The sequence below is a fragment of the Bacidia gigantensis genome (assembly GCF_019456465.1).
Source record: "Bacidia gigantensis strain McMullin 20006 chromosome Unknown contig_156, whole genome shotgun sequence".
NCBI lineage: Eukaryota > Fungi > Ascomycota > Lecanoromycetes > Lecanorales > Ramalinaceae > Bacidia > Bacidia gigantensis.
The window spans coordinates 987,051-1,001,111 of NW_025408594.1; the positions used below are offsets into that span (position 1 = coordinate 987,051).

At 49.6% G+C, this 14,061-nt stretch overlaps 5 protein-coding genes across 5 annotated transcripts; 2 read left to right on the forward strand and 3 right to left on the reverse strand.

The window, feature by feature from the left end:
• Positions 1-81: 81 nt before the first annotated feature.
• Positions 82-2,847, forward strand: KY384_002572 (uncharacterized protein; the record flags this gene model as incomplete). Its single annotated transcript, XM_044811095.1, has 5 exons — positions 82-190; positions 244-375; positions 625-1,332; positions 1,386-1,589; positions 1,637-2,847. The coding sequence occupies 5 exons, from the start codon at positions 82-84 to the stop codon at positions 2,845-2,847; spliced, it is 2,364 nt and encodes a 787-aa protein (XP_044671978.1).
• A 919-nt stretch (positions 2,848-3,766) lies between these two features.
• KY384_002573 (uncharacterized protein) lies at positions 3,767-6,017 on the reverse strand (the record flags this gene model as incomplete). The annotated part of the gene is made up of 4 exons (XM_044811096.1): positions 3,767-4,599; positions 4,647-5,430; positions 5,481-5,765; positions 5,817-6,017. The coding sequence occupies 4 exons, from the start codon at positions 6,015-6,017 to the stop codon at positions 3,767-3,769; spliced, it is 2,103 nt and encodes a 700-aa protein (XP_044671979.1).
• A 567-nt stretch (positions 6,018-6,584) lies between these two features.
• Positions 6,585-10,119, forward strand: KY384_002574 (uncharacterized protein; the record flags this gene model as incomplete). Its single annotated transcript, XM_044811097.1, has 3 exons — positions 6,585-6,788; positions 6,854-7,063; positions 7,159-10,119. The coding sequence occupies 3 exons, from the start codon at positions 6,585-6,587 to the stop codon at positions 10,117-10,119; spliced, it is 3,375 nt and encodes a 1,124-aa protein (XP_044671980.1).
• A 306-nt stretch (positions 10,120-10,425) lies between these two features.
• On the reverse strand, positions 10,426-11,545 carry KY384_002575 (uncharacterized protein; the record flags this gene model as incomplete). The annotated part of the gene is made up of 5 exons (XM_044811098.1): positions 10,426-10,915; positions 10,976-11,028; positions 11,082-11,171; positions 11,238-11,353; positions 11,413-11,545. 5 exons carry the CDS (start codon positions 11,543-11,545, stop codon positions 10,426-10,428), a joined length of 882 nt encoding a protein of 293 aa, XP_044671981.1.
• A 390-nt stretch (positions 11,546-11,935) lies between these two features.
• KY384_002576 (uncharacterized protein) lies at positions 11,936-13,994 on the reverse strand (the record flags this gene model as incomplete). The annotated part of the gene is made up of 2 exons (XM_044811099.1): positions 11,936-12,712; positions 12,786-13,994. The coding sequence occupies 2 exons, from the start codon at positions 13,992-13,994 to the stop codon at positions 11,936-11,938; spliced, it is 1,986 nt and encodes a 661-aa protein (XP_044671982.1).
• Positions 13,995-14,061: the final 67 nt, after the last annotated feature.

Genomic DNA, 14,061 nt, shown 5'->3' on the forward strand with positions numbered 1-14,061 from the left:
TGTGGAAAAACATGTTGTTCATCTTGACTGAGAGATCTTTTCTACTACCGTTCCTGTCCAGCTAAATTCAGCGTCATCATCATGTCGCGCCACAAATTTGTCAAGGCTTTAAACTTGGATGACGAGCTCGACGAATATGATGGAGCGCTCGATGAAGATGTCCAGGATGAGTATTCTCCTGAAGATAAAGGTATTTGGTGAAGTCTCTGCCGCTGAGATGCCTTACTCACATGGTCCTGGTAGAACAATTACGTCGAGGTACTGTGCAAGTACGGCAAACTCTAGGATTGGAGTTTCCAGCCAGCGACCGCGAAATTGAAGATTCATTGTATTACTACTATTATGATGTATCGAAGACTGTGAACTATCTTCTGAGTGAGAACATGACTCCTTGTTTCTAGAGTCAAGTCTAACTTGAGAAGACCAGAAGACTGGCGCAGCTAACAGCAAGAAATCCAAGAGCAATAAAGAGAACAATAACCCAAATTCTACATCTGGTAAGCTCCCATTCTCGTTAGCTTCTCAAGTCTCTACTCTGCTTATGGATCGCACCTCTCGAGGTGAGCTTGTGTTCTTTTTGGAAAAAAAATCTCGGTGTTGAGTCTAATTGCTGTCACCCCACAGACCTTGGAATGGAGATTGCATCCAGCTATCCGGTTGTTCCAGTCTGTCGAGTACCATTTTCAGCCGCAGAATTCTTCCGTGATGCACCATGGCTTAACATACCTCTGGAAAGGCGAGGAGAGATTACTGTAGAGCCTTTGCTCCCTCCATGTCGCCTCCTAGGAGGATCATCGAAGGAGGGTAGCGCTCCTCCCAGATCCAAACTTGCAGCCCTTGCTGCGGCGCGCAAACGGGAAAATCGAAATCCTAAGTCGGATGGTCCAAAGCCAAGCTCTGTAATCATTCTGGAAAAGCTGAGCCGGTCGAAACGTTTGTCTGCTTCAGATGAGCTGGGGACTTCCGATCAGAGTGTAGACCCGGAAATCCAAGAGCTCGCACGGGAACCCAATATCAAACGATACCCTGTGCGATCAAGAAGAAAATCAACTACCCCACCCGCACAGGATGAATCGATCAAAGTCAAATCGGCCACAACAATCGATACTCAGGATCAATCAGTGAACGTTCCATCCAAGCTTGCGCCCAGTGCACCCCCCTCGATGTTTGGAACGGCTATGTTTGCCATTGATTCATCTTTCGAGCGATGGAACAAGGCGTCTGACGATCGTCCTAATCTTCATCTATGGCTGAGACTACCTACTAATCATGACGCATTTGCAGGCCCAAGCCCGGATGATGTTGTGCTTAAGGCTCAAAGTGCCTCCAAAGGTTCGAGATTAAGATAAGGGGGCCAATCCCAGAAGACTGACCCACGAGGATAGGGCCCAAGCAAAGCACCAAACAAATCAGTTATACCAAAGGTGCCACCAAAATTCCCGCGAAAGACGATCCTGGTGGTGTAACGACAGGCTTAAGCGACGTCAAAGTCGCAGAGGAAGTGCCTAAGATTAAACGAAAAAATATCGATGTAGTAGCCGAATACGCCAAATTGAAGCCCAAGAAAGCGGCAAACTTTGTTGTCATTGGTTTGTGCAGGCTGGTTTCTGACTTGTCTGTGTGCTAAGTTCTATAGGACACGTTGATGCTGGCAAAAGCACCCTGATGGGTCGGCTCCTTCATGATTTGAAGGCTGTTGATCAGAGGACTGTCGACAAATACAGAAGAGAAGCCGAAAAGATTGGAAAAGCATCATTCGCCCTCGCTTGGGTCATGGACCAAGGCAGTGAGGAGCGTGCGCGAGGAGTAACGATTGATATTGCCAATTTCAAATTTGAGACCGAGAAAACGAATTTCACCATCCTCGATGCGCCAGGTCACCGTGACTTTGTGCCAAATATGATTGCGGGAGCCAGCCAGGCAGACTTTGCTATCCTGGTCATCGACGCCAGCACGGGGAACTTTGAGTCAGGTCTTAGGGGGCAAACAAAGGAACACACCCTTCTTGTCCGGAGCATTGGCGTGCAGAGTGTCATTATTGCCGTCAACAAGCTAGACACTGTCGGCTGGTCAAGGGACCGCTTTAACGAGATTTCGCAACAGCTGACGGCTTTCCTGACTACCGCTGGTTTTCAATCAAGGAATCTTGCTTTTGTTCCGTGCTCAGGGTTGACAGGCGACAATATAATCAATAAAGCTAGCTGTGAAGCTGCATCCTGGTATGAAGGGAAGCCACTTATAGGGCTTCTAGAAGACTCGGAACCCAGTATTCGTGCCATTGAGAAACCATTTCGGCTTACTATTGATAATGTCTTCCGTGGAGGGGTACAAAATCCAGTCTCCGTATCCGGTCGCATCGACGCCGGTACGTTACAAATAGGCGATAGCCTACTGATCCATCCTGCATCGCAGACAGCGACCGTCAAACTCCTCGAAGTGGACAACGAGTCGGCGGAATGGGCAATAGCAGGACAGAATGCAAACATCCACCTAAGTGATATCGATGCCAACTACCTTAGACCAGGTGATCTGGTAAGCCTACCGTCAGCTCCTGTTCGGATCACCAAAGCCTTTACCGTGAAAATCCTTGCCTTTGAGCACATCATGCCAATGCCGTGCGAAATTCATAGAGGAAGGCTCTATGCGCCCGGAAGAGTCGTGAAACTTGAGGCCATATTGGACAAAGCCTCCGGTACGCCAGTCAAGGGCAAGAAGCCGAAGCTGGTTAAACCAGGCAGTGTAGCAAGAGTGAGCGTAGAGACGGACCAGGAGGTTCCTCTAGAGAGTGGTAACCGGGTCATTCTGAGAGCGGAAGGCGTAACTATTGGGGCAGGCTTAGTAGAATAGGCTGTTGACAACTGAGCGAGTGAGAGAAATACAATGATTTACGAGCTTTCACAACGGCCGGTAATTTCATTCGTGACTCTGCAACTTACTTCCATTTCGAAATCTGACACTCAGCTTGCGACTTCAACTCATTACGCTTGAGGTCAGTCTCATAAAATGTATGAGCAATGGCACCAAATTCTGCCCAACAGCCCCGAAATCGCCACTCGTATTCAAATTCAATTCACACCTGCCATTTCGCATGGTGTCACTCCTACATGAGCACAAACCGCGAAGCAAAATCCAACCATTCATACCCCATTTCCAAAATTAGCCGATCAACTTTATTTCCATTCCTCCTTCGCCCCTCCACTCCTGTTAGACCTCCTTACCCTCTCCGACCATGTATGTCACCATTGTGCCTCAACGCCTCGTTAAAGCACTTGCATGCAGGCGTTGCCGCTTCCCACGTCGCTGACAACATCCCGGCTCCCGGGATAACGTGGGAAGAAACATGAGAAGTCCGCTGCGGCGCGTGCTTTACTCTCAACTAGCGTCCCCTGCGGCGGGCTGGCGTCGGATAATCTGTAGCGTCGAGGTGTGATCATGTTCAATAATGGTCGAGGGTCTTTGAACAGTGGCTTTAGAAGCAAATGAGGATTGAAGATGAATGGCTTTAGAGATCACAAAATAATTTCCAGGTGTTTGAATGTACGAAAAGCCAGGGTGAGGTAAAAGGGAAGAACCGGCGATGCAATGAAATTGGGTTAAGGCAATGGAGGTCCCCGCCAAGGCGGGTCTGCGTAGGAATCGCATGTCAAAGAACAGGAGAGAAATTCAAAGTAATCGCTTCCGGGCAACGATAAACTCTGATGACAGTGCATTTCGACATGATAGGTTGGACTGGTTGGGGATAACTTGATTGTCAATTTACCATGCATCAAAGCTCTATCAAAGCCTCCTCCTTCGGTGCTTGCAATGGCTGATGTTGGGGAGCTGCCGGGAAATTATCCTGTGAATAATTTGTGTAACTATACCCTGGCACTGACGACGGAGGGGCACCCTGAGGCTGCTGGTAAAGGTCTTGTTGCGGGGCTGGCTGGTGCGTCTGCTGCTGGGGAATTTGAATAGGTTGGTTCGATTGTGTTTGGTAAGGTTGCTGCTGATGCTGTTGATATGACAAAGGCGGCGGCTCGTGGTAAGACTCTGGTGGAGAAACATCTGGGTTCGAAAGGGTTGCATTGTAAGAGATAGCTGGGTCTTGAGTAGGTGTTTGGGGAGGCGCTTGATTCGGGTAAGACTGATACGGCTGGACCGGTGGGTTGGGAGTGGAATAGTAGGTGGGATCCCCATTCTGGATTGGTATTGATGGATATCCTACCATGCTTGACGTTCGCTGAGGTATTTGGGAATGATAGTTCGGCTGCTGCTGTATGGAAGGGACGCCTTGGTTCGAGGTGGCACTCGACGGAGGGGGCTCCCGCTGCATGTGTGGCGATCGTGATTGGGAGGAGTATTGGGAAGGGTGGTGATGAGATGGGTTATTTTCTGCCGGAGGAGGTCCGTTCAGATTGTAATAGCTTTCGGCACCAGGCGGTCCACTTGGTGGCTCAGAAGGTATTTGGGGATAGATGTTGGACGATTGGGGAGCATGGAAATTCTGATAGCCGCCTATATTGTGCTGACCGTACGTGTGGGAGAGACGCTCTTCCAGCATGCGATCATAATAACGAACAACAGTAGCTAGCTTCCCGTGTAACTCGAGTAAGGTATCTATTGAAATTAGTTCAATCATCTTTGAATTTAATGCTACGGCTTACCGTGTTTACTCATCGTCTCTCCATACGATCTGGCAAGTTTAGGCCTCAGAGCGCCTATGCTGTCATAGAGCTCTTGAATTTGCGGCTCCCTGAGGATTGTTCCAGGTGGCTGATGTTGCAACCGATCAACAAGGGTCGAAAACAGACTGATATTTTCTGCCTCCGTAGGGGTAAGCTCATACTTGTTGTCAGGTCTGGCCACTTCGGAGGTCGTTGTCGCTGCTCTACTTGAGGCTTGCTCCTTCAGACTTTTAGCATGTCGTTTCTTTTGTTCTTCCATTTCCTTAATAGAAGCGGCTATAGCAGCTTTTAAGTCTGGATCATCTTCTTCCTCACGCTCAGGGGTTACTTTTCTTGTTTCATTAAGTGTGGACTTGGGCTTCTGTGCTCTTAGCTCGGATTGAGAAACGTAGCCAGCCCCTTGTTGGCCTTTGACTTCCTCAAGGCTCATCTGGAGAGCGCGTTTCAAGTCGTCGTCAAAACCCTCGTCGACTCTTGCATCTCGTGGTTGCATGGAACTACGTTGCCTGACTATGCTGGCATTTCCTTTGGCGAGCGATCTCTCAGGTAAAGGTCCGCTATTCGCCTTGTCGGTCAATCGAGCATAACAACCATCATCCACTCGTACCGGCTGCATTATACCCAAATGTGGTAGAGGTATCGATTTTGAGGAGCATTGAGCATCAAAGACACTGCCACAATTCCGACAGTGATGCTTTCGATTGGTAAAGCTGAACGGCGTTCGGCATCTCATGCACACGTCCGAATCGATCCATTCTGGCGGCTGCACGTCTGGTCAGATTTGCTCTGACCAAAAGATCTTGGGTTACTCACTGCACTGCTGTCAAGCATACTTCTGGAGACGTCGGTTTTCGGAGGAAACCTGAAACCTTCTCGTTGCAAAGTCCTGAAGGTTTCGCCTATGTAAGAGGCGTCAAGGCGGCCTTCTGTACCACTAGCCCAGGCCTGTATGAGTTCCAGTATCTTGTTTTTGACGTCCTCATTGGGTGCAGAAGAGCCATGCGCCTGCAGTAGAGATGTGAGATTGTCCATAAACTCTCTCGATGCAATCTCGATGAGGAAATGAGATCCACCATTTTTGACACATGTGTCTGTAAGCTATTACACATCTCAGCAAAGAACGCGCTTCATTGTATGAAAGACTCGTACCCCCAGCGTAGCTAATTGCACATTAGGATTCTTGTGGCCTATTCTCCGTTTCAAAGATCGCATTGCTTCTTTGGGTTGCACGCTTTTTGAGCGTATGATGTCTGATACTTCCAAGTTGAGAGCGATATCCTCCAAGCTCGAAGAGGTCGCTTTCTCAATTTGTTCGTCGAGCGCCGAATTGGATGCGAACCAGCCGGCCATGGTGCCAGTAAATGTTGCGTAGATGATATCTAGCCTGCTACCACCTCTTGAGGTCTGGTTGCTGCTGGTTGATGTTAGACACGCATGATAAGAAAATGACGAGACACTGAGCGCGGCATGGAATACGTGTTAACAGGCACTGTTCAGGCTACTGTCACCAGTAGACTCAATAAGGTACCTGCAGCAGAGCCTCAATCTTGTGGCACTCCGAGCGTTTGACTCACTCTTGGCGATGACGAATTACAGCGGCTTAGGATACCCTTCCTGGCTTTCGCGTTGTTTGCCCCCTTCTCGTGCGTGGGTTTGTGCAGATGCCTGAGAAACACTTAATGAGGACCTCTACACATAGTGGAAGGTCATAAGCTTAAGCACTTGCTCATGTAGGCAGAATACCTTCATTACTCTCGGATTTAGCAACCCGCACAAAGAGATTACCGAAAGCGCCAGGCATCGAGTAATGAAGTATGCGCCGACAAGCAGCTACATGTCTTTGTAGCAGCATGGAGGCTTGCAGGTCGGATTTCCATGTCTTCTGATGCCGTCAGGACTCCTTATATCTTTGAGAAGATGACGCGCAGCGAGATGCACGGCCCTCAACGTGTCTCACCAAACGATGGTGTACGTCCGTCAAATCGCCAGAATGCAAATCACCCGAATGGAAGCCCCACTCGACGTGGGAATTTCCATGGAGGACACGGTCATTTCATGCATATAAAAGATTTGCAAAGTCTTGCTCAAGAATCGCATCAGCGATATGAAGCACACCTGACAGTAAGGAGCCTTGCAATCCTCTCACACGTCTTGGTACACAATAGCTTACACTACCTATTCAAAAGGCCCGAAAGCTACTTGACGCTGCCGAGGGTGCACTCAAGAAAGTCGACACCGACGTCAGCTTCAAACGACCAGATAGAGCGTATGTCGAATGGCTGGTTGGCTCAGAAATAATACTACACATCATACCGAAGCATTTGGAAAGACATGCTGCTATTGACTCAGATAAAGATAGGGCAGGCTTCAGTCGACGATACTCGGATCTGAGAAAAGTAGGTCATATCCTTCCGCCCAGACTTACGATCATCACATCTCAGGCAATCTCCGAAAACAACGTATTGACACAAAGCTAATCTAAGTCCACTAGCGAGTCGACTCTCAATGTGATATGATCACGGAGATCTATAACAAGATTGTGGAGGACAATGTTCAGAGTGGTGTACAGCCTCAAGATACTATAAATTCAGGCAATGTGAACTCTCAAAGAAGGGGGATCAATGAAAGGCCGGATCAAAGTCCCAGACCGCTTTCGATGCCTGAGTCTCCAGTGGCAAACGGAAGTCGAAACGACGAGCTTTTCCTTCAGGAGTCAAGAAGGCTGATATCTGCTTCGACCAAGCGGTCTCCTTCACCCCGAAGTAAGCCAATAGTAAAACCGAAGCCTCAGAATCTCCGCATCCACACCAGTCAAGTAGCTGACGCCATGCGTCCGGGTTTCAGAAATGGCGACGACATTGCCGAGAGGTTTTCTCAGCTTCGTGTTCAGCGCCCAAGCGCTTTAGACACGGTGCCTCATGGCGGGTACAAAAGAGATTCGGTTGGTGCATCCTCGTCCTCTCCAGAATCGACACCGCCTACCTCTGACACGTCGGCTCGCTCTAATGCAACGATATCCTCTGATGGGGGTGTGCCTACATTCTCAATGAAGCCATTAGGACCTCGCTCAATGCCTACAGCTTCTATGACCCCGGCGATCCCACCCAAGATACCTCTGAGTCCCCTTCACAATGAACAATTCCAACCATTACCGCAGCCGCCAAAACCCGCCTACGACCCTTCCAAGACCGCTATGCTTTCTAATAATACGACAAAGCCTTCTCTGAACCGTAAAGCTAGCATTATCGGAATAGAGGAAAGAAATTCACGATCTCCTCAACGCCATTCGGGACATCAGACGTTAGCCAATGGCATCGTTTTACCTGCTAGGTCTAGTAGCATGCAACCGCCTCAAACAACAATCTCGGCAACGGAATTGTACAAGCAATTCCAGAAATCTAATGTTCTTGTAATAGACGTCAGGACTCGTGAAGTCTTTGACTCCGGTCATATTTTCGCAAAGAATATCATATGCGTCGAGCCTGTGGGTATGACACATGGCATGTCTGCCGAGGAATTGGAAGAAAGATTAGTCAACTCGCCAAGCGCAGAATTGACTTTGTTTGGCAAGAGACATGAGTTTGACCTGGTAGTTTACTATGACCAGCGGACTAGTACAGATGCATTTCTGGTAGGTCCTCCAAGTCGGACTGAGGCAACCCATCTCCGAACGCTTCACGACACTTTGTTCGAGTTCGATGATTACAAGCCCCTCAGAAAACGGCCCCTGGTGCTTTCAGGCGGCCTAGACGCTTGGGTTGACTTATTGGGATCCCATTCTTTAGAGACATCCCGGACAACTGCAATCACACAGTCGAAAAGCCTTCAAAGTTCGTCGAGGAAACCAGCCAGACCAATTGGACGGGTACCGCCAGCTAGTGCCAATTCAAGCCTTGAAGTGCGAAGACGTAGACTGAAGGAACAGAAAACTCTCAACGCAGACGAAGAGCGTCGATGGCTCGAAAAGGCGCAAAACGAGGAAGTTAATCCTGCAGACTATCAAGCGGATCAAAGCGACAGCGAGATAGATCAACAGGGCGAAGAACCTCCTTCCCCATTTGTACATTCGTACGAGGACTTTTTGAGAAGGTTCCCTGAGCCAGCTTCGGCGCACCCACACTCGTATCCACCGCCACCACCACCTATTATTCAAGCGCGTTCACAAGATTCCCTCGAGTCATTACCAAGCGTACCTTCACGCCCAGCTCCTGCTATACCACGTCCGAGCTACAGTGGTGTCTCGAACAGAGAATCAACTTTATACTCGCCCATATCTCGACAAACATCGGCTACTCAGCAGCCTTTGTATACGTCCAGATCCGTATCACACTATCGAAAACTACCTCGCACTGGTCTCGTCAATTTTGGTGTCACGTGTTACATGAACGCAACCATACAATGTCTTCTGGCCACAATCCCATTATCTCAGTTCTTTCTCTCGGATCGTTGGAGGGATCTCACAGTAAAGAACTGGAAAGGCTCAAATGGTATCCTGCCGAGTCATTTTGCAAATCTGATACGCAGTCTCTGGAAAGACGAAGATCGAGCAATTCGTCCCGGCTCTCTTCGCAATTTCTGTGGTCGGTTGAAGGACGATTGGGGTATTGATCGGCAACAAGACGCAAAGGAGTTTTTTGATTTCCTTGTAGACTGCCTGCACGAAGACTTGAACCAAAGATTTAATCGGACTCCACTGGATACTCTATCGGAACAACAAGAACGGATACGTGAAAGCTTGCCATTTCGCAAGGCGGCTAAGATGGAGTGGGAACGGTATGCCCATCGCGAGTATTCCTATATTGCAGACTTATTCGCCGGTCAACATGCCTCCAGGATACGCTGTACCACGTGTAACAGTACCTCGACGACTTTCGAGGCCTTTTACAGTATTTCCGTCGAAATACCACGAAGTAGCCTACGGCGCGGTTCATTATCACTCCACGATTGCCTGAAATCATACTGTCAAGAGGAGAAATTATCCGGCGATGAGGTTTGGAAGTGTCCTCATTGCAAGAAGGAAAGAGAGGCCACGAAGAAGATCACCATCACACGAGCTCCGCAGTTCCTCGTGGTGCATTTCAAGCGCTTTGAGATGCGGAAAGGAGACGCCAAGAAAGTCCACACGCCAATCGATTTCCCCTTGCACGGCCTGGATCTGGGGAACTACATGGCTCGTGACGACGCCTCCGTTCGAAATCAGCCAAATGAGTCTATGGACATAGCAATGACACCTCCATACATATACGACTGCTACGCCGTCATGCGACATATTGGTAATACCCTGAGCGGTGGCCACTACATTTCTATGGTACGAGATGCGGCAAGAAGCTGCTGGCGAAAGTTTGACGACGAGAAAGTCAGTGATTTTGATCCGAGTAAGCTGAAGGGAGATAGGATTTTGCAAAGTGCGGAAGCCTACCTGGTATTTTACGGACGGGCAGCAGCTCGATGATGGAGTTTCGGACCGCAACGACTTTGTTTACGCTCCTGTCTGCATGGTGGCTGATGGCGCCCCTGTGTCACTAAGTATTTCTATTCGATGTGTACAGTAGGTATAGAAAGCGAGCGAGCTATGTAAGGCGTTGCATTGCACTGGAGCTTGGGTAGTCTCGGGAAGGAGCATGGATTAGGCCACACAACGATACCATGCAGCGTTACGAGAAATAGAACCATCTTGCGAACAAAAGCATCTGAAGCATTTGGGCTTCTCAAAAGACGTTTATGCTCAAATAGCGGGTTTTGTCTTGACTTCGATTCGCTACCGCCTATTCCCACCAATCTCCCTTCCAGCCCTATAGCTTCCCACCTTCTCCCACTCCACCTTCTGCCTTGTGACTGGCAGCTGCCTCCTCAATCTCTTGAAACCCCCCTCGTTTAAGTCCGCAAACCCCCGGTTCAGATCCTCATGATACTCTCTCTCCACCTTTGCAATCTCCCTGACTACGTCGCCAGCTGCTCTGGCGGAACCACCAATTCGTAGCTCTGGCACCTTCTTCGTTGTTGTCAATCGTACATTTCCATCTTCATAGTAGTGCACGTCGACCTGTATCGTACCTGTGAGGGTTGCGTTGGATGGGGAGTAAGTGTAGACGCAGCGCAACCGACCATTCCAGAAGTTTTGTGGAGAGTATTTATTTGCAGCAAGAAGGAGGATTATAGAAGTGTCGGAGTCGACGGGAAGGACAGTGGCAGTGGAGGTGGGGTAGTATTCGGAGGCGTGGGTGGTGAAGGAATTATAGAGGGAGGATCTGAAATGTAGACCGTCAGCATGGGTACGAGAAAACATGAGTATGTAGAGGCGGAGATACATTAGGTTAAGATGTTGGGACTCAGAAGAGTAGGATTGGACGTCAGTCACTTTCTGTCAAACAAGTCAGGCCCAGCATGGTGCTCAGACGGAGGAAAAGTTAGCACCTGCGTTACGTGATCGAAGGCCCAAGAGGACCGCTTTTCAATATCGAAATATCGGCCATTGTCTAAATGATTGTGCTGACTGATGATGACCTGATATCACTCGATGTCAGTACGCATCCCACCAATGTACACCAGTCATAGAAAACGTTGTCGCACGTTCTGACTGCTTGAAGGTAGCTTGACGCTGGTCAATTGATCTTCGTTGTATTTCTGGAAGGCAGGCCGAGCCTTTTCGAGGATTGCAGGGTCGCTCGGGGTCAGAGCCTCGATATCTGTGCTGTAGAGGTCAATTGAAAGCCTTGATACATAAGCAATCCGACAGAAGGCGGACCATTGATTACATCTGCAAGCTGTCCCTCGACGTTAGCAAGAGGTGGGGGCATCTCTGGTTGGGTTGGTACCTCTCCGGGCGGGGCACCTTCGATGAAGGAGGAGATCGCAGCTATGGTGTCATCGGAGCTCATGTTCTCTGTCTAAGAAAATTCTCCACGGGTCAAGCTTGTGCGGGAGATTCGTACTTTGTGATAGGATTGGAGGAACGATGTCTGAAGCGGAGCTAGGTGAGTCCTCCGCCTCGCCCCCTTTTGCCCCAAGATCTCCAGAGAGTACGCGGGGAAGCCTTCTCTCGGGGGTCAAAGCTCGCCAAATCTGTTGTTACGGGGCTAATGAAGCAGCTCTTCAATATTATTTGGACTAACACGTCTTGTAACTCATTCCCTCAACCTGAACAGTATTTCAGTGTAGAGTATCCACAAAATGGTGCATGCTGGGTATCTACGTCGAGTCAAAATATTCCCAGTATATCAAAAATACACCACAACACCGTTCTAAAATAACCGTCCAGTACCAGTGCCTTATTCTAAAACCATGTTCATCAACCCGTCGTTGGTATCATTCATGCCCTGTATCCCAACCCTTTTCCCGGTGCTGGCATTACTCCCTGCGCTACCTGTCACGTTGAGGCGGTCATCCCTTTTTGGAGTGCCCCACCAGCCTGGAGACTGCGGGAGCACAGGGCTGTTCTGCACGCTCATGCTTGGGGACACCGCCCGGCGTTTGAAGCATATTGGATCCAGATCATCATCACGCATTCGTTTGTTGCCTTTCTTGGGAATCTCAAACGTGGTTGTATGGAAAGCTTGTGTACCCGAAGATATCGACTCATGAGAGACCGTCTTGTGAATGCCATTCTGGTGAATTTGCATCGACGAGGCGGTCTGGCTAGCCTCCATATTCACGTCATCGCTGATACCTGAGGAATTAGCTCTTGGGACGTGTGGAGGCGGAGGAGTTCGCATCCTCTCATCATAGTTGTTCCAATAAGAGGACTGTCGAGCTGCTTGAGCTGAGAAAGCACTGGAAGAGTTCCTCCGCCCTGAGTCCTCGCTACTCGTTGACAGATCTCCAGGCAGACCTTCGATATGGTCAGACGGGCCTGCAGTAACAGGTCCAAGGCTTGGAGAAGATGCACTAGTCGTGGGCTGGGAAGGGTGAATGTTGTTGGTATCGCTATCAGCGTCATTCTCACGGACTTGTCGTATGACTTCGGCTTCCCGTCGAAGGTCAACGTCGATGGGTGCTCCTTCCTCTTGTAAGGCCGCTTTTATGCGCGCGAAACCTTTGCTTTTAGGCTGCGAATCCATTAGCATGCTTTCACAACAAACACTTTCAGATACGTACTAGAAGATTGCCTCTCCGGCTTACCGCCCTCCGAACGACCTGTTTTCGCTCTTCTAGGCTAGGATTCACAATTGTAGGAATTGAACCCTCTTCGCCTCCATTGAAAAGCCCTTGACCTTCATCACCACTTTGTTCTGCGTCAGATAATCGCATTTCATTTGTACCAAGACTCAGAGATTGTCTCCTTGAATCAATTTCCTTCCTCGCAGGTTCATCCAACAAGTAGTTTCCGCCAACGCCCAGATTGGTCTCGATACTTCTCAAAAGCGGTGGAGAGGGTGGGATGGGTGACTGCATGTTGCTCTGTCCACTAGCACTGCTTGAGCTACCGCGGACCCTACTTCTGCGAGATTTAAGGCGGGCTCGCTGGTAGCTCAAAAGATGCTGTGGGGCTGGAGTGTATGCTCCGATACAGTCACCGCTAGCGCTCGGAGTTGCCACTCCAAAGGGATTCACCAAGCTCAGGCCATTGTTGGGGTTCATGTGAATGGTGTCATCGTCTTCACCAAGGTCCATCATCTCATCTGAAGAGCTACTTCCAGAGTCATTGTCCATGATCGCAGAACTTCCCAAAGAGCTAGACAGCCCTGCTCTGTCAGCGCTCTGGAAATTTGACCATAGCGAGCCAGGCATATTTCTCGGCGAGTCTGGAACACTGGCTGCCTCAGGCGGACTACAAAAGCCTTTTCGTCCTGGTATGTTCAACCCTCGTCGACCTCCGACCGATGGCGAGCATTCAGGTGACGGCTGCTCTGCGAGGGTGGAGTGATGTAAGTTCGTCGCTGCCCTCGAGAAATCCAATCCTCTTGAGCGACGGGGGAGGACAGATGTTGGGGAGGGATATGCGGAGGCGGAGTCTGGCTTTGGCGAAACAGGGACGCGCTTCGATAAGTTTGCTGTGCTGGTGCTGCTGAAGTCTCTTGGCGGCATCTGCAGACTCAGCGTACGTGAGCCGAAATCTGCTCTCTTAGGAGTGATCGGGTGCGTAGAAATATCACTGTCATCTTTGGAGCTTTTCCGATCGTCTAGCAATGCTGGGGATGGAGATAGCGTAGACTTGATACCCTGCGAAGACCATGGTCTCTGTCTGATAGGTGAAGTCGGGCGTGGTTCGTCGATGCTGGGCAGGAGCCGGTCGAAACTTTCACGATGGGCGCCTTCCTGTTGCTTTTCAAAGGTCATCTGGCTCAACAGCTGATCGGGCAGCAGCGACCCATGCCCGTCGGTCGCCATTGCGAGCGGGCACTGTTTAGTCTTTATGCTTCGGGATTATGCATGATCCTCAGAGCATGATATTAAA